Source organism: Danio rerio, chromosome 11 (assembly GCF_049306965.1).
Source record: "Danio rerio strain Tuebingen ecotype United States chromosome 11, GRCz12tu, whole genome shotgun sequence".
In the NCBI taxonomy this organism is placed as follows: Eukaryota; Metazoa; Chordata; class Actinopteri; order Cypriniformes; family Danionidae; genus Danio; species Danio rerio.
Genome location: NC_133186.1, coordinates 19,919,284 through 19,937,784, shown reverse-complemented (window position 1 = coordinate 19,937,784; position 18,501 = coordinate 19,919,284). Strand labels below are relative to the sequence as shown.

The 18,501-nt window shown below is 33.1% G+C and overlaps 1 protein-coding gene across 2 annotated transcripts; it reads left to right on the top strand.

The window, feature by feature from the left end:
* Positions 1–278: 278 nt before the first annotated feature.
* On the top strand, positions 279–18,219 carry uba3 (ubiquitin-like modifier activating enzyme 3). 2 transcript variants are annotated; one of them, NM_213467.1, is given in 18 exon segments: positions 279–326; positions 462–500; positions 922–1,042; positions 6,067–6,147; positions 6,270–6,352; positions 6,435–6,515; positions 9,510–9,553; positions 9,721–9,785; positions 9,916–10,071; positions 10,148–10,250; positions 10,340–10,453; positions 13,847–13,900; positions 14,003–14,039; positions 14,116–14,197; positions 14,283–14,383; positions 15,743–15,806; positions 15,888–15,942; positions 17,743–18,219. In NM_213467.1, coding segments are annotated over 18 exon segments (1,389 nt in total). In that variant the 5' UTR covers positions 279–306; the 3' UTR covers positions 17,832–18,219.
* Positions 18,220–18,501: the final 282 nt, after the last annotated feature.

Below are 18,501 nucleotides of genomic sequence, written 5' to 3'. Positions count from 1 at the left end.
TTTGTAGAATTGTTGCAGAATGTTCATTATGATGTCTAATGAATTCACTGAAATTAATTAAATTCTAAAACGACTGTCTCAGCTAAAAACAAAATACAGATATAAACTCCTGTCTTGGCAATTTAAAAAATAGATTAAACCAACAGAAATGTTTTTGTAACACTTTAACTGATTTCATACGAAATATAACTCCGTCAAAACAGCGGCAGCTCGTGACTTTTATTATGAAAAGTCGTAGTGCGTCAGCTGGATAGCAGTTTTCCGTGTCATAAGATTGCGCATTTCAATTTGAGCGTTTATGACAATATGGCGGAAGGAGAGGAACCGTAAGTGATTTTTTTTATCCAAAGCTCCTCATAAATCCCTCGTAACAGTGCTTGTAGTTCAACCAACAGGACGCAAGAACGTTAACTTGCGGGTAGCAGAGCATGATTGAACCTTCTTTTATTCTCTCTTTTTAGGGAGAAGAAAAGAAGGAGAATAGAGGAGCTGAATGAGAAGTTAGTGAAATGAACGATAAGAATTTAGATGTGGCAGCCAGCAGGTTTGCTTTGGGAGGTGCTAATTCTTAACAATAACTTTATATATTGATTTTACATCTATTGTACAGTCATAATTTTGAACAGCTCTCCGCAATATAACTTAGATAAATTAATACGACTGAAAGCTTGCGAAACCTCCTAGCACTGCTGTTTGCACACATGCCATAATGTTCTTTCATAATATTTAATAAAAAAGACACATTGGTGTTATTTATACATTTTAACTTTAGTTCCACAAAACCTTAGCTTAATTGTTGTATGTATAATGTTTTGATATTATGTTATGTGTGAATGTGTTGTTAATTTTGACAAAAATAAATCTATAATCCAATAACGAGTGTATTATATAATTAATTATGTATATTTTGTTTCCCCACAGAATGGTTGTGGATGGAGGAAGTGGAGATCGGAGTGAGTGGCAGGGACGATGGGATCATGTCAGAAAGTTCCTAGAGAGAACGGGACCCTTCACTCATCCGGATTTTGAAGCCAGCACTGAGGTATGATGAATATTAATGCACACTATTGTGCCAAAATATAAGTGACCCTGGAACACAAAACTAGTCCCAAGGGTCAATTTTTGAAAATTGAGTTTTATAGACCAATTTGAGTAATGTAAACAAAAACAATGGTCCCAACATATACCCTGGTTTACATTTTTATTTCATTAACTTCAGAGAATTCAAAAAAAGATATATAGTGATAAATATTGTTATGATAGCTGTTTTAACATTAAGTTATGGTTAAATTGCCTCACAGTAATGAAATAATTTGATAACAAGCAGGAAATGTTCATGGGCCAATGACATGACCACGTTAAATTGGTCTATATATCTTGGAAGATTATCTTCACTTAATATTCCAATGATTTTTGACAATTTTGACTCGTACAGTGTATTTTTGGCTATTTCCACAAATGGACAAGTGCAACCTAATAGTGTTTGTGTGAACTAGGCTCACATATCTAGTGTAAAAAAGGTATAGTATAGTCTACATGCCACATTTGTTTTAAAATGTGCATGCTCATCATTAAACTTATATTATCTCCTTAAAGATAAGTTAAACTGTATGTTATCAGAAAATTTAATAATGTTTTTTTGGGGATGTCACGATCAGGTGTTTTGACCTCGAGTCCGAGTCATTATCTATTGATACTGAAACCCGATCCAATACTTCTATAATACATAAAAAAGAATAAAGAAGAGCGAAGAAACAGATCCAGGATGTTCCTTTTTTATTTAATTCACCTTATTTTAACATTCAACAACTCCGTTATCAAACAGAGCACTTCTGTAAGGTACCTTGTACAATCAAGTAATAAATAACATAAATTCTCCACTTTTGGACTTTTGTGCAACAGTAAATCTAAAAAAATCTAATATAAAAACAAATAGCACCTCAACTTAAAATACCTGGCATGCAATCCCAAGTTTACATATGTTTTGAACCGATATAAAATTTTTTCGATACGATAACCTTGGATAAAAATATCACGGTATCATGATCACTGCTTATGATCAACTTATGATCAAGGCAAAAATATTCTTTTTAAATGTCTGTGTTAAAAACAAAAGCCCCCCCTTAACACAATATATTTTATTTTGAGAAACATTTAAATATTTTGGAGCATTAATTGTTTCAGGCTAAAAAAATTCTAATGAATTGTTGACTTCTGCTGTCTTCATTAGCTTCAAAAACACAGATTTCTGTTTGTGATGCATCTTTTCTGCTGGTGATGCTGTTGTTAAAAAATGTAAATAGAAAATCTTACATATACATTAGGAAGGCTATTACAGAAAATTAAAAAAAATAAAATAAATTTTACCAAACCGCGGTATACCTTGAAAACAGTTCCCATCCCATGCCTAGCCATGGCAATGTTGTCATCATCAACTTTTATTATACCTCCAGATCACAGACATACTCGCGCGTTCCACTTCAAGCTGCTTCTGTTCTACTTTGCCAGCATTTAACTAATATCGTCTCCGCAACAAAGGGATGTCATGCCACATGCGTTGCTGTTTCTGTGTTAGTCCTGATCGGGAGGTAACGTCCAATTTTGATCAAGTCTAAAACTGTGTGATCGGATCTGGACATCCCTAGTTTTTTTATCTGTGTATGTAGATTATAATATGACTGCTTAAAAGGGATAGGTGATGCTCCAAAAAGCAAAAACAAAAATAGTCAAAACTAAATTAATATTTATGAAGTTAAATGATTAATTCTGTGTATTATTTTTGAATTTATTTAAGGTTTCATTCCTTTTCTTGAACGTAACTGCTTATTTCACTTTACTATATTACTTCACTTAATAAAAAAAGATTGTTCACCTCTGTATTGTCAGAAGATGCTGATTTGCTGAATTAATTTTCTACTGAAGAACTAAAAAAAAGTCTGCAGCCTTTTTAAAGTGTTATTTAACAGCAATTTCTAAACTATCCCTTTAAAAATCTCACAAAAGCTAATGTCTTATGCATAACTACTACACAGAAATGGCACACTCTGTGCAGATTTAACCAAATAATAAACCAAACAAATCACATCCAACATTACATCCAAAGTTCATCCTCATTCATTCAGCTTGGGAAGTTTACATCAGGTGTATTTTTCATGTCCTTGAATGAAGAGAAGTCTTACAAAGGAACATGTTGTTTTTTTTGTTTTGTTGTAAATAAATTGACTGATGCTAAATGGTCACTGCACAATTTAAACCCTTAAAAAAAAGGACAGACGGTTGTCATTACCAGTACAGCATTAATATATTCCTATTTGCTCTCCCAAACCTTTATGAGTTTATTTTTTCTTTTGACTGCTAAAGAAGCTATTTTGAAGAATGTGAAAAACCGTAACCATTGACTTCCATAGCAGGAAAAACCAATAACATTGAAGTCGACAGTTTTTCAGATAGTATTTTGAAAGGTTTCCCGCTTTCTTAAAAAAAAAAAGTGTGTGTATATATATATATATATATATATATATATATATATATATATATATATATATTAGGGATGTAACGGTATCAGAATTTCACGGTACGGTAATACCTCGGTATGAATGTCACGGTACGGTATTTATTGAATCATTTACAGGAAAAAAAAAAACTTTTGAAAATACTCCAAAAAAGTGCCAAAAGTGTCAATGACATACAAATTAGCCATCTATCTGTAAGCTTTGAAACAGGAACTTCAATTTTAATAACAAAAAATTATTAAACCATGTAAAAAAAATAAAGTTTCAATTTAGTATTGTTAAAAACTCATCACATTTAACATTTAATCACTCACTTAGATAGAGATGGGTTTAAAGGAAAATTATCATATAACTATAATCTGGTAAAAGCTGGTATCTCTGGGTATTTACAATGTCCCCTGCAACAGAAAAAAACCCCTCTCATTTGGGACTGAGGATTCTGGGACAAGAGAGATATGACTTGGCCCATGTTGACAGCAGTGGGGTAACGTTGTGCATTGTCTTTCCCCCACTTGAGAGGACAAACCATGAGTGAGATAGAGATCTCTTTGCGGTACAAGTCAATGTCTGCATCAATCTGAACAGTGTGCTGTGTTTCTGCAGTCCCCATGACTGTTATTAGTCGTATTCCCCAACTTGCAGGCACGTGCACACATAGGGCTCAACCTGTGCAGTGCACATGCCCTTTTTAGTCTTGGATAGAAAATGCCCTTCCAAAACGATCAAAAGTGCCCCCGCGACGCGACACAACCTCCGTCCAGTCCAGCCCTTCAGTAGGCGCGCGATAACACCTCTCTTGAGTATGCGCGCTCAACCCCCCCTCGGCGCTTTACAATACGCGCGCCACAACACAGCTGATCAGAACGCGCGCGACAGCACCGCTATTCAGCACGCGCGCGGCGACAACACCCGCTTTAGGTTCGATCATTTCCATCTTTTTTTCATCTCCGCTACTAGCAGCACACTCCATTTCCGCATTACTGGATCTGTAGCGACAACAGACCGCAAAGGATTATGGCCACGCCGGGGCTGATGGGAAATGAAGTTTCAGCTACCTCCCGTTCGCTTCATTCGCCTGAGCAAATTTTCTCAGAAGACCTATAGTTTTACCGAGTCATGCGACTTCGGTAATATCGAAAAAATTTAATATTGCGGTATGACGGTATTTACAATACCGTTACATCCCTAATATATATATTTATTTATGTTGAACAAATAAAAGAAAGGTTTGGGCCAGTAAAGGGTGAGTAAATGATGACAACTTTTAGTTTTGGGTGAACAATTATTTTAATAGAGATTCACCTAAACAAAGATTGAAAGAAATCTTCAGATTTAATATTTTTAATAGTATTTTTGTTTTAGAACACAAATTGATATATTTTAAATGAAATCTGAGAGCTCTTTTATCCTCTATAGTCAGTCACAAAATGTCCAAAAAATGAATCAAAAGCATTGTTAAAATATTTCATTTGTCTTCAGTGGTTGAATTATAATCATAAAAAGCTCCATAATGCAAAAAAAAAAAAGTAAAAACCTTCAGTTATTTCTCTGAAATACACAAATGTTGCTACAGCATTTTAGAATTTTTACAGCATTTATTTATATTAACTTATTATTTACAGATAAAATGTAAAATTCAAAGTTAAGCTTGTTAACATTCCTTAATGAACTGTGAGTTAACGAGAAAATTTGTATTTTTATTTTTCCGAAAAACTCAGAACGCTCGCAATAAAAAAAAACAAACAAACAGGGAAGCGCGAACAAGTGGGATGATGACATCTGCTGCTTCAGAAGCATCAATAGACTAATATAAAAAAAAAACTTTAAAAAAACAGCAGGTCGGTAATATGGGAATATTTTGGTTTTAAAGTCACATACACCTAACTACATCAGGTCATTTGTAAAAGAGCTGTCACAGAACTGTTGCCACAGCATGAAGAAATACAACATTCAGCACCTAAAAAAGCCCAACAGGCGCCTATATGAGGAGTGTTTTGCTAAAAAGTTAACTAATTATATTGCCAGTGACACTCAATCTAGTTACTAGAAAATTTCAATTTTAGAGTTGTTTGCTAATGTAAGGTGATATCTTTTCAGTTCCACTCGCTGCATTTTAGCAGATAGAAGCTACAATACAGATTGTTGAGCTGAAGCTTGACTACAAAATTAAATCGCAAATCAAATCGAAATCACAATATCTGTTCAAAAAAACGCAATTAGATATTTTCCCCAAATCGCACAGCCCTATTATAGGTTCATAATAACTGCCTTATCAATGCAGTGTATGTTTTGCATTCGCAAGATATGTTTTCACAGTGGTTAAATTACTATTATGATATTATGGTGGAGAATAAAATGCATAAATTACATTCTTCAGATGAATGATTTCATATAAAGCACAACTAACATTAAAATAAGACAAAAAATCTAAAAGATATTTCATAGTTTGAGAACAATGTCATTATCACAATATCAGTCCATTTGTGGTAATCTTAATATTGCTCTGCTCTCTTTCTCTCCTTTTTCTTTATAAATTGCGCACATCATCTTCCAGTCTCTCCAGTTTTTATTGGACACATGCAAGATTCTGGTTATTGGAGCCGGTGGACTTGGATGTGAGCTGCTCAAAGATCTGGTAATGTTGTTTCCTGTTTGATCTTGTGCTGGAATAACAATGCAATATATTTGACACAATCGATCCTCAAAGAGGCTAAATGTGTTTTTTTTTTTTTATATCGCTACAATGTCATCAATCAGGCTTTGTCAGGTTTTCGACATATTCATGTAGTGGACATGGACACCATTGACGTTTCTAACCTCAACAGACAGTTCCTCTTCAGGTTAGTCTGCGGACAGCTGTCTTTTTGAACCCTTTGTCGTTCTGATTTTAATCATCTAAACAGCCTGCTCTTGTTTCTCTAGGCCAAAAGATGTGGGCCGACCAAAGGCAGAGGTTGCAGCAGACTTCGTAAACGACAGGGTCCCAGGATGCAGTGTTGTCCCGTATCCTTTAAAGTGTATTAACTTAGTTTTGTCTTTTGTTTCAAAATTTAATTTTGATTTTGTTTGTGGGAAGTTTGAAATGCCACTGTACTTTTTTTCTGTGTTCAAAAAGTTAGAGGGCAGTAAGATGATTATATTTTATTTGCAAGAAACTTCCAATATTTTTTGCAATAAAGGATGCATTTAATAATCAATAAATCTATTAAATATGTGTATAATTTTACAAACAGTTTCTTTTATTAAAGGTATGCTTTTTTCTGGGATTTCTATTCATCCTAAAATAATAATAATAAAACATAAAAAATACAGTGCTGGGCAAAGATTAATCACATTAAAAATAAAACACATTAAAAATATTGTTTAGGCGTAATATATGTCAGTGTATTATATATATTTATTATGTATATACAGGGCTTTACATTAACACCTGCCAACCCGCCAAATGCGGGTAGATTTCGGTTGTGGTGAGTTAGACAGCCACTCTCACCAGCCACTTTGGCTGGCTGAAACTCCTTTTTAAATTGCCAGTGCTGGCTCGTCGTCACTAGGTTAGACTGTTAGTTTATGACCGTTTGTCTATATGCGTACAAATGTGATCTTAGAATCCAGAAGCAGCACGACTGACAAAAACAGTTTTTCGCGCGAGCAAAGGAAAGCAGATAAATAACGAATTAGAGGATCACGTACACAGTGAGACAGGCTTTCCTCACTCACTGACGAGGGCTCGTGTCGCGCGCACAGATGATTTGATTTGATGTTTCTTTTGCTTGCTGTTATTTTTGTTAATATAGTTTAATAATCATCCTTTACAATAATATTGCTTAAATATGTTGTTGTATGCACAGTTAACTGGTGATCTGGGATTTTGAGCCAGAACAGACCACTGTGCATAGTTTTAAATGCGTGAGTGTATATATATAAATATATATATATATATATATATATATATATATATATATATATATATATATATATATATATATATATATATATATATATATATATATATATATATATTTCGCGTGGGTTTCTTCCGTGTGCTCCGGTTTCCCCCACAGTCCAAAGACATGCGGTACAGGTGAATTGGGTAGGCTAAATTGTCCGTAATGTATGAGTGTGTGTGTGGATGTTTCCCAGAGATGGGTTGCGGCTGGAAGGGCATCTGCTGCGTAAAAAAAACTTGCTGGATAAGTTGGCGGTTCATTCAGCTGTGGTGACCCTGGATTAATAAAGGGATTAAGCTGACAAGAAAATGAATGAATGAATGAATGAATGTAAATAAATATATATATTTTAAATGTCAGCTGTTTTGTTAAACAAAAAGTGTATGGATCCAGCAGTATTTTGCTTGTTTTGACACATTATTTAAAATTTGTGGCAAGGAAATAATTAGTTTGGAGTGGCCAGTCGAAAAAAAAGGCAAACCATTATTGTGTTGAGCCCTGAAAAGTCCTGTGAAAGAAAACTAATTGCAATGCGCAACTTTTTATGAAAGTAATAACCCATAATCCATAATAACTAAATAACCCATTTGCTAATGCTCATTGAGTAAGCTCATAAACAAAAAAACAGTTAAATGAACAAGAAGTAATTTTAGCATGCCGCAACCCATGCCAAAGTCAAATTTATGCATATAAAATATATTTTCCCATCAGCAAAATTGAAATTGTGGCTAGTGAAAATGGCGAGTGGCTAGTAACGGTGGAAAACTACTAGCCACAATGGCTGGTGATCAAAAAAAGTTAAAGTCAAGCCCTGTGTATATATGATATACACATACATAAAATCAAAACAATACAAACATTTTTTTTTTATTACATATTTAAATTTATATATAATTTGTGCTATATACACTACCGGTCGAAAGTTTGGGGTCAGTACATTTTTTAAATGTTTTAAAATAAGCCTATCTTGCTCACCAATGATTCATTTATTTAATCAGAAATACAATACAAATTGTAAAATGTTATTGCACTACTGTTCAAAAGTAGTTTATCATTTAATCATTTATTCCAGTGATTTTAAAGATAAGATTTCAGCTTCATTACTCTAGTCTTCAGTCACATAATCCTTCAGAAATCACTCTAAGATTAATTAATTAATGTTGTTGTTGTTATTATTATTATTATTAATGGTAATTGTAATAAAAAAATAATGAATGAAATAATAATTTCATTTGAAACTACATACAATAAGAAAGCAGTTATTTAAAATGTTAATAAATGTTTAACAATTTAACTTTTTTTATTTACATTAAATAAATGCCGCCTTGATGAACATAATCATTTTCTTAAAAAAATTAAAAACATGAAAAAAAAAAAAAAAAAAAAAAAAATATATATATATATATATATATATATATATATATATATATATATATATATATATATATATATATATATATATATATATATATATATATATATATATATTGACCGGTAGTTAACATATAAAATTTATATCTAAATATAAATATTTTATCAAATATATCCATGCATGCATGCATGTGCGTATTACATATACATAATAAATAAATATTTACAATACACACAAATATTATGTCAAAACAGTACCGTTATTTTAAATTAGTTAATGTTTGATCAACACTAATAAAATATAATTCACTCTTTTCAACTGATATTAACAAGCATCTTAAGTAACAAGCAGCATATATACAATATAAAAGATGTAACACAAATGTAAAACTGAAGCGTGTAGTAATGATGCTAATTAATCTGCTTTTTCAATAGTGTGAAAGTATGCTTTTTTTTAATTCTAAAATATTTAGTATAAATTGGAATAATACTTGGCAATAATACTGATTTACGCTATTGTTCATCAAATAAATGCAACAGAAGTGAAATTTAAAAAATCTTACTGAGCCCAAACTTCTGAACTTGTAGTTTTTATACTGATTTATACTGTTGTATTTATACTGTTTTACACAGATTTGTACTGTCAAAATATTGTCATTTCCCTTAATACATAATGCAGACATTTTAAGAAAATCCAGGACTTGGATGAGACATTTTACAGGCGTAATCTAACTGTTACACATTTTGTTTTCATTATTTTTGTGTACAGAAATAATGTCCTAAAATCATAAATATATGATACTATTGTTCTGTTATTGTTATTAATAGTATGATGCTTTTTAGGCAGTATTATATTCTTAAATCTTTGTAATTTAACTGTTTTTGCATAGAATTCCACATAGTCGTCTGTGGCCTGGACTCTGTTATCGCCAGAAGATGGATGAACGGCATGCTTGTATGTCTCATAAACATCCAAGAATCTATTAATAGATATGTTTAGATCTAAAATCCATTCATTCATTAATTAAGTAGAGTGTTTCTATTCATTGAGAAGTACATATAGTCTATGCATTTACCTTTGTCAGCTCTCCCTGCTGATTTATGAAGATGGAGTCCTGGACCCCAGCTCTATTATTCCACTAATAGATGGTGGCACAGAGGGCTTCAAGGGCAATGCCCGGGTCATTCTTCCAGGAATGACAGCCTGCATTGATTGCACTCTGGAGCTCTACCCCCCACAGGTGCATTTTGGGATTTTTTGTGTTAAGTTGAAGTTTCAAAGCTTTTTTGTCATGCTCATTTCTGCGCCCTACACAGATCAACTTCCCGATGTGCACTATAGCGTCTATGCCACGGTTACCCGAACATTGTGTTGAATATGTACGCATGCTGCTGTGGCCCAAAGAAAAGCCCTTTGGAGGTACAATATGAGCTGATTGATTGGAATTTTTGGTTGTATTGCTAGCAGGTAATCTACTGTATTTCAGATATGGCTTTTTTGTTCTTCAGATGGTGTGGTTCTAGATGGAGATGACCCAAAGCACATCCAGTGGGTGTATCAGAAATCTTTGGAGAGAGCGGCTGAGTTCAACATCACTGGGGTCACTTACAGACTCACCCAGGGTGAGTGAGATGCCCTGTTCAATGGATCTTCATCAGGGATTTTTAAAAGCATCTCTTTTATTGACTTTAGGGCTGTAATTGTGCACATATTCATAATGAACGATTTTGATACAGGTCTTAGGGGCTGATCACAATGAACATGTTTTTCCGTGCTAAAACACGAGGCGCACCATATTTTCTTCTTTGTTGACGAGAAAAAAGAAGCGCTTTTTGCTAGGCAACAACTGAATCAGCTGTGTATTGTGCGAGAGTGTTGCTGTGATATTGGTATCATTTTAATATTAAATAATACATTTTATTTGTATATATAATATTTGTTAAGTCATACAGCTCCGGATAACTCAAAACAGCAACAGCTAGTCTTTCCTCTTTCTCCAAAAGTTTCCGTAGTCATCTTGACAACACAAACACTGCTGTCACCTCAACAGAAACCCTGCCTCTGCTTTTATTTAATTGTAGAATGAAAAAGACGCGAGTGATGTAGCACACTTTTTTTCCCTCGGAGTTGACTTTTTCAACTGCAAGTGCACAGCACCTAACGGCAAAAATGCAAGGCGCACAGGGCGCATTAGCAGTGTGCAAAACGCTCATGACCGTTAATAAACTATTCTAAAGATTCAACCCTCAGCGCAAAAAATGCATTCTGTGTGATTGGCCACTATAATTCACATAGACATTATACATAAAGTTAAAATATAACTAGTGGGTGGAGGACACTTTAGTTCATTTATCAGGGTTTTCGAGGGACATTTAGGTCCTATCACAGTTCTATTTTTGTACCCCTTCCCCTTGGCCTTTAAAACCGAGTGTGAAGGGGAAGGCGAAAAGTTAGCCCTAAGAATTGGGACAACGCTACAGCACCTGTACACGTCATCATATCTCTTGCTTCTTATGAGATCGATGATCGTGACTGCTGTAGTTATTCCAGTTGCTGTAGTTTTTGGTATTTATCTTCAGGAGATCACTGAAGGCTTATATTATAATATCAAAACTATCTAATGTGGCAATAAGATCGTAACTGTACTGCGCATTTACACTGTGGCCATATTCGTCAATATAAACACACAAAAAACAATAACATTATAGCAGACACCGTAAAAAGCTCATGCGCAACCAATAGACTCTTCTGAAATGGTATTCGTGTATCATCGAGTGTCAGAATGTTGTGGGATTGCTATACAGGAGGTATGATTATGGATTATATATAGTGAAATTTAGCTGGTTTTATATTAGTATTTTTTTAAAGCATGACGGTAAAACATGAACGCGGTTATGAATATATTAAAAGATGTGCTTGTTTGTTGTAAAAATTCATAATAATGAAAAAATAATAATAATTTGCGTATCTCCTTACGTCCGGGTCTAGCTATCCTGCCCTTGTGGCTGGTGTATTCTGGGAAATTTTCTTACCCCTTGGTTTCGAGTGTGGTCCTGAAAAATCTCCATTCGAAGGGCTATCTACCCCTTAGCCCTACACCTTCAAGCTAAAGAAAATTAGGACACCCCTACCCCTTAATTTAAGGCCTAAATGGCCTAATAAATTATGTTTAATAAACTGTATTTGAAGAGTTCAGATGCAAAATCCCCCAGATGCCATCTGACATTTTCTTTTAAAATGAGAATTTTTTTCAAAAAATGATATTAAAATCATTTGAATTGAATTGAATGAATTGTTGAAATAATTCACTTTAAGTGCAATAAAAACATATTTATAAATGTAAAAGTTAAATAACTGGTCACACAACATATAAACAGGGCCTTAATTTCCAAAGTATTTTGAATGTAGAATCCATGATCAAACAAAAAGTGTTTCAGTGGTAATCAGTATATTGCTGTTTATTGGATAAGGGATTCATAAAGATATTAAAAAATATATCAAAGGCACTCAAAATTATTATTTTTTAAAAAACAACATGACTCGTTCACCTACCCATTTCGGCAAACTTGCCTTTATCAGGATGACAATATTCAGGTCGGTCTAGAGTTCATTTGAATTTTCAGTATGTCACATGACACAATTATATTACTACACAGTACAGAAAATAAAATAACTAAACAATAATGTCAACTCAGCAGTTATTCACAGTACAGTAATGAGAGAGAGAAAAAACAGAATAATTATTACAACATAAACTATACAGCATAATTCTCAAAATTTAGACATACAATACAAGACATATATTGAATACAGCTTCAATAATAATTTATTTTAATTTGCTTTTGCAAAATATGATCAAAACACAGAACCAGCTTTGATTATTTCTTTGAGACTGTTTATGTCTGAGAATAACATTTGCCTTTTTTTGTTTATCAATTTTTCTTTCTTGTCTCTTTGAGACAAGGCTGGGGGCTTGGGGGCTGACCCTTTTTTTTAGTTATTTCATTTCAATATGGATTCTTAAATGATTAGTCCAGGATCAGTCTTTCAGTTTGTGTTATTTCAGTTAAGTCAGGTCTACCACAGAATGGGCGTGGAGCTTCGCGATCAGAGGTAGGAGTGGGCGTGGCTAGCAGAGCAGGGTAAAAGTAGGGGAGCGAACAACTGTTGTCAGTTAGCTCACAAAATGAGACACAAACCGTGAGAAGATGCATGATTTTATAGTTTACAAAGTTAAAATGCAAAGAAATAAACAGTAATTTTATGCCCTGCTACATTTGTAATTTCATATACATAACCACAATTTATACCATTATGAAGATAATCGTGTTCATTTAAACACTATGAGGACTTCTCCCTCAATCTCTGGGTCTGTATGCAGACTCTCTTGCCCTGCCTATTTCAGCCATTAGCCCTGCTGGTAATCTGAAGGATTTAGGTGAACACAGCAGCATGGCGATGTGTCTAAATGTGAACGAACTCCACTGATAAAGGACAATGTTCGCCATTCTCCGCCATACTCGTACTGCTCTCCCGACAAAAATGCTTGCTGCACACAAACAGCTTTGCTGTATCGGCCCTGACAGCCCTGTATTTGATCCCGCCCCAAAAATAATTTTAAACCCGGAAGATGAAATTAGCTGATAATAGCTCAAAATTGTCCAGTTTTTACCACAATTAAAGCTGACAGGTGCTAACATTGTCCTAACTGATGCTCAACACACAAATCTGTTAAAATCTCAAAAAAGTACTCTGGTTTCTTGAACCTTTAATGCTCAAAGAACTTTACTAGATATTATACAGTACACCTCCCAACCAATAATCACAAGCTAGACAAGAAGTGTTTCTGTTAATTTTGATAAGAAATGAGGTCTTTCCAATTCTGTCCACTTTATCAAACAATAAATGCTATTTGGTTTGGCAATATAATGTTCAGGTTCAGTCTTTTTCCAAAAAGTCTAAATCAAGTTCACACAATTGTACTTGTTGATGTAAAATCACATCCTGTTTTTCAGGGGTTGTGAAGCGAATAATTCCTGCTGTGGCTTCTACAAATGCTGTCATTGCTGGTATTCTGACATTACAAATAATCTCTGGTTTTATTGTGCATTTTTTCAGTAAGTTGAGCGATAACTGTAAATACTATTTGCTTTTTTTCCTGCATGTTTCAGCTGCTTGCGCCACAGAGGTTTTCAAAATTGCCACAAGGTAAGTTATAATATAGTTCTTTAAAAAGAGCTTTGAATTCAGCATTTATTGACATATTTATTCTGTTCCCGAACAGCGCTTATGTTCCCTTGAACAACTACCTGGTGTTTAATGATGTCGACGGGCTGTACACATACACCTTTGAAGCAGAAAGAAAGGTTAGTAACTTGAACAGCATATGCTAAATGCTATAAATGTTTGAATGTGGATACAGCTGAAATGTTGTCCATGTTGTATTTGAAGGAGAACTGTTCTGCGTGCAGTCAGGTGCCACAGGACATGCAGTTCACACCGTCAGCTAAACTACAGGAGGTTCTGGACTACCTGACTGAGAACGCCTCTCTGTGAGACACTCACTGAATTAAATGCTTTACAGTTATTTGCATTGAAATCTCTTATTTCTTTATCATTGTCCTACAATATGTGTACCAATGCATAAAGCGTATAAAATAGTAATACTGTAAAACTGTGAACTTAAAATATTTGTAATATACTATATTATACCATATTTTTAATAAACTAAAGTATATAATATTAATCCACTTTAATATATTATATATTAACAGATAAATACACTGAAAATCTGAATTAAAAAATAGTAATTGTATAAGTCTTAGACCTACAAATAAGCTATCACATTTAAAAAAAATAATTATGTCATGTTATAATTAATTATATTAAAATATTACTATGTAATTAATATATTTTCTCTGTTAATTAAATTAATATAATTGATATTACACTATTGCTTACTCATTCAAACTCTTGACAAATTTTTTTCATATTTTTTTATGCTTATAAAGTAAATTAAAATAATAACAAATTATAGCTGGTGTGTTTTGTGTGTATGATCACCCCATATTATCATATATGAAGCTCAATTAATCGAGCATGGCACTAGCAACAACAAGGCTGTGGGAAAGCATAAAAAGGACTACCTTAAATGAATTGAAAGCTTCTTCGGAAACAAGTGTCTGCAAAATGCAGAAATGCAACTGTAAATGTGAGTTAAGTTGTCCCAATTCCAACCTGCATTCTAGTCAATCAATCCACAAGATGGTACCTTGACCCAGTGAAAACATCTGGCGATTATGTAGTTCTGGCAAAATGATGTCGAAGGCTCTCCCAAAATCTGTTGATTTGTCATTTGTTATTCAAATCTTGTAAACCATCTAATGTCAAATATAACATTACGCAGTTTCAGACATTATCACTTGATGGCTGACTATATGTCTATAAATTGTTAAGAAAGCATTTTTTTTATTGTAACAACAATTATTGTATATTTAATGCATTTTGCTAATTTATACTGTATATGGGGGAAAAATGAAAGTAAAAATCATGTCAATGAATTTTCACCATGTTGCCAATTCTATCCTAATGTTTTTATTTTAAATTGGAGGTGTAAACTTTATACTCAACGTTGTATAGATTTAGTCTGAAATGCAGTATAAAATACACTTGCTATTAAATTACTAGTACACTATAAAGAAGCAACAACAAAAACTAAATAAAAGCTTAATGTCTTTCTCCTCTATTAAGCAAAGTGCAGTATACAGCAGGAATCTGCCTCAGTATTAATTCCCTTTGCACGTAATGCTCCTTGTTTTTTAGATTAATAATAAAATATTGTAAATGTCAGTCATACAATTTTTTTTTTTTTTTATATTTTCGTTTATAATAACGCTGTTTTCTCCTCCTAGCCAAATGAAGTCTCCTGCAATCACTACAACTTTGGATGGAAAAAACAAAACTCTGTATTTACAGGTTAAAAGCTTTTCTAACATGATTTGATTACTGAGTTTCAAGAGTTTGACTGCATTTGAATCTCTTTGGTTTTACTTTCAGACTGTAGCATCTATTGAAGAAAGAACACGACCTAATCTGAGCAAAACACTGAAAGGTGAATTAAAGTTCTTTCCTGGTTAATAAAATATCTCATTTTATAGTTTACTGTGATTGTATAACTTGAAATGGCTAAATTGATCCCTTAACAAATAAACAGTAAAGTAAGTAGATAAAGCTAATTTGTTGCCAAATGGCCAATCAAAAATAGTCCAATCATACCAAAATTCTAAGTATGCCATTTACATTTGTAAAGTGCATATTTCATATCAGTCTATGCATTATACACTGTTTCTTTTATGGAAATAATTAGATATTAATAATTTTAAAGACTACTTTTTTTTTCTTTCATGAATAAAATCAAGTCTCTCATGTGCCACCTTGTTATATAATGGATGTTGGCGGGCAAATGCCAAACAGCTTTGGCGGAATTAGACCCCAAACTTGTAAAATATATTTTAAAGTAGAGATATTTTAACAATCTAAAATAAACATTCCAGATATTCTTAATTAAACTGTAATTGACTTTATGTAGATTACATGAGCTTTGTTAGTTATTATTTTGCAAAAATCAAAGAGAGTCCTGTCAATCTGTTACCATAGAAATCTGCATAGCCCCTGAACCTCATAAAAGTGTGATTACCAGGGTTACCAGGTCAAGGTAATTTTTCCAGCCCAATGATAACTCAAAACCACCTGAAATGAATGAAATGTAGCCTTCTGGTGCTGGAGCACTGTGGCCTAGGCCAGAAGTTCCCAAACTTTTCAGCTTGCGACCTCTAAAATAACAATTCCAGTGACTTGCAACCCCCAAATTACTCTGAGGGGCTTATAAATATACAAAAGTTGCACACCAACAATTTATAAACATGAGCATATTGACAACACGAAGTGCAAAAGTCTTACAGCTATGTCATTTTTATAATCACTTATTATTTTGTTTAATTTAATATTAACCTCAGCTAAAGAGACTGCTGGACACAGTCTATTTTTGGTTTAATTTTGGAGCTAATCAGAGATCGGTCAATGTTCAGTTGTGGCCTGTATTTATTTTGAATGTATTTGATTGCCATAAAGGTGTCAGAAAGTTTAACCTGCTACTCTAAACTCAATCTGCTATTGGTGTTGTTAATTTAACGCAAACACACAATCCTATAAAAAAATAAAAAAAATAAATAAATAAAATCTGATGGCTTTTCATTTGCATGTTGTTGTCTTTTACTATTAAAATCTACTATTTGTGTCTTTTGTGGGTTATGGACAAAATTAGTTCATTTTAATAGTTTAATAATTTTTTTTTGACTTTTTGAAATTATCAAGCGACCCCGTCATCGTCCCACGACCCCCATGTTGGGAACCACTGGCCTATAGGCAACACTAGTGCTTACTCTGTTTTATCACTCTACCACAAATTTGATAATAAAAGACAAATAAAATATAAAAAGATATTAATTTATTAGAGTAAAATCTTTCAATGCAACACAAGCAATACAATATAATATGTCATAAAGAAGTATGATGATGCACTATGTCACACCTATAACCTGTGTAATACAAACCAACCCTTGACAAGTGATCTAAAAATAACCTCTGATTTAGCAACTCGGTTCCTAACCTTCCTGTATTCTTCTCCATGATGATTAAGTTCTTAAAGAAAAGCCAATAAAAATTTAATCTTGGAAGGTTTATTTATTTTAATGTTATTAATATTTATTACATTTTATTTTAATGTATTTTATTCTTAGTGTTTTGTATGTGAGTCATGGTTGGTTGAGAAATGTATAAAATTAAATAATAAATAGTTTAAATCAGTACTGTATGCGTAATGTAATTGTATTGATGATGGTTATGCTTGCAGAACTTGGACTGGTGGATGGTCAAGAGCTGGCTGTGGCTGATGTCACCACTCCCCAAACCGTGCTCTTTAAGCTCAAGTTCATCTCATAGGACAAATGCTTTATATGGACATTTTAGATGCGGTTAAACTGCAGTCGTCTTCGAAATGAAGCATTCTTGGAAATGTAGTCTGTAAACTCCCTGTTTCAGAGCATCAGCAGTGACATCACGTGCACATGCTCCGCTGGAATAATTAGCTTATTTTGGGGCAACTTTGTACATCAGAGACACTTACAGAGGGCGTATGTTTCTTTGTCTTGCACTGCTATAGTCATAGGAGGCATTTTGACGGATTTCCTTTTTATGCAAACTGTTTATCTATTTATTATTTTGTGCATTCGAACCAATCACAGTATGTTGTTCAATGTCTTGTTGAAAAAAAAGAAAAGAAGAACTGTTCATGTTTTGAATTAAAATTGGGAACCTTATTTTAAATTAAGTATTGAAGTATTATTGAAGTATATTGAGTTTTATTTTAAATATTGAAGTCCTAGACTAGTAATGTCTTTCAAATTATACATTTTAATTTGTCTTTTATCCAATTTGTCAATAAATTTAAAAGTTAAAAATATGATGAATTCCCTAGAAATACATTTTATATTTTATATTAACTTACAGAAAGATGCTTTAATGTAATTTTCTAAAATAAAAATTGTTTGGCCTCTCAAGTAATATTGATTCACAGGAACACAACACAGACGTTTATTTAACATGTTAATTT

Excerpts from the sequence above, each read along its gene's own strand:
- uba3 (XM_005155802.6), top strand. The coding sequence starts at position 307 with ATGGCGGAAGGAGAGGAACC. Across the intron at positions 327-921 it reads ATGGCGGAAGGAGAGGAACC|AATGGTTGTGGATGGAGGAA; the intron begins GTAAGTGATTTT and ends GTTTCCCCACAG. Across the intron at positions 6,148-6,269 it reads GTGAGCTGCTCAAAGATCTG|GCTTTGTCAGGTTTTCGACA; the intron begins GTAATGTTGTTT and ends GTCATCAATCAG.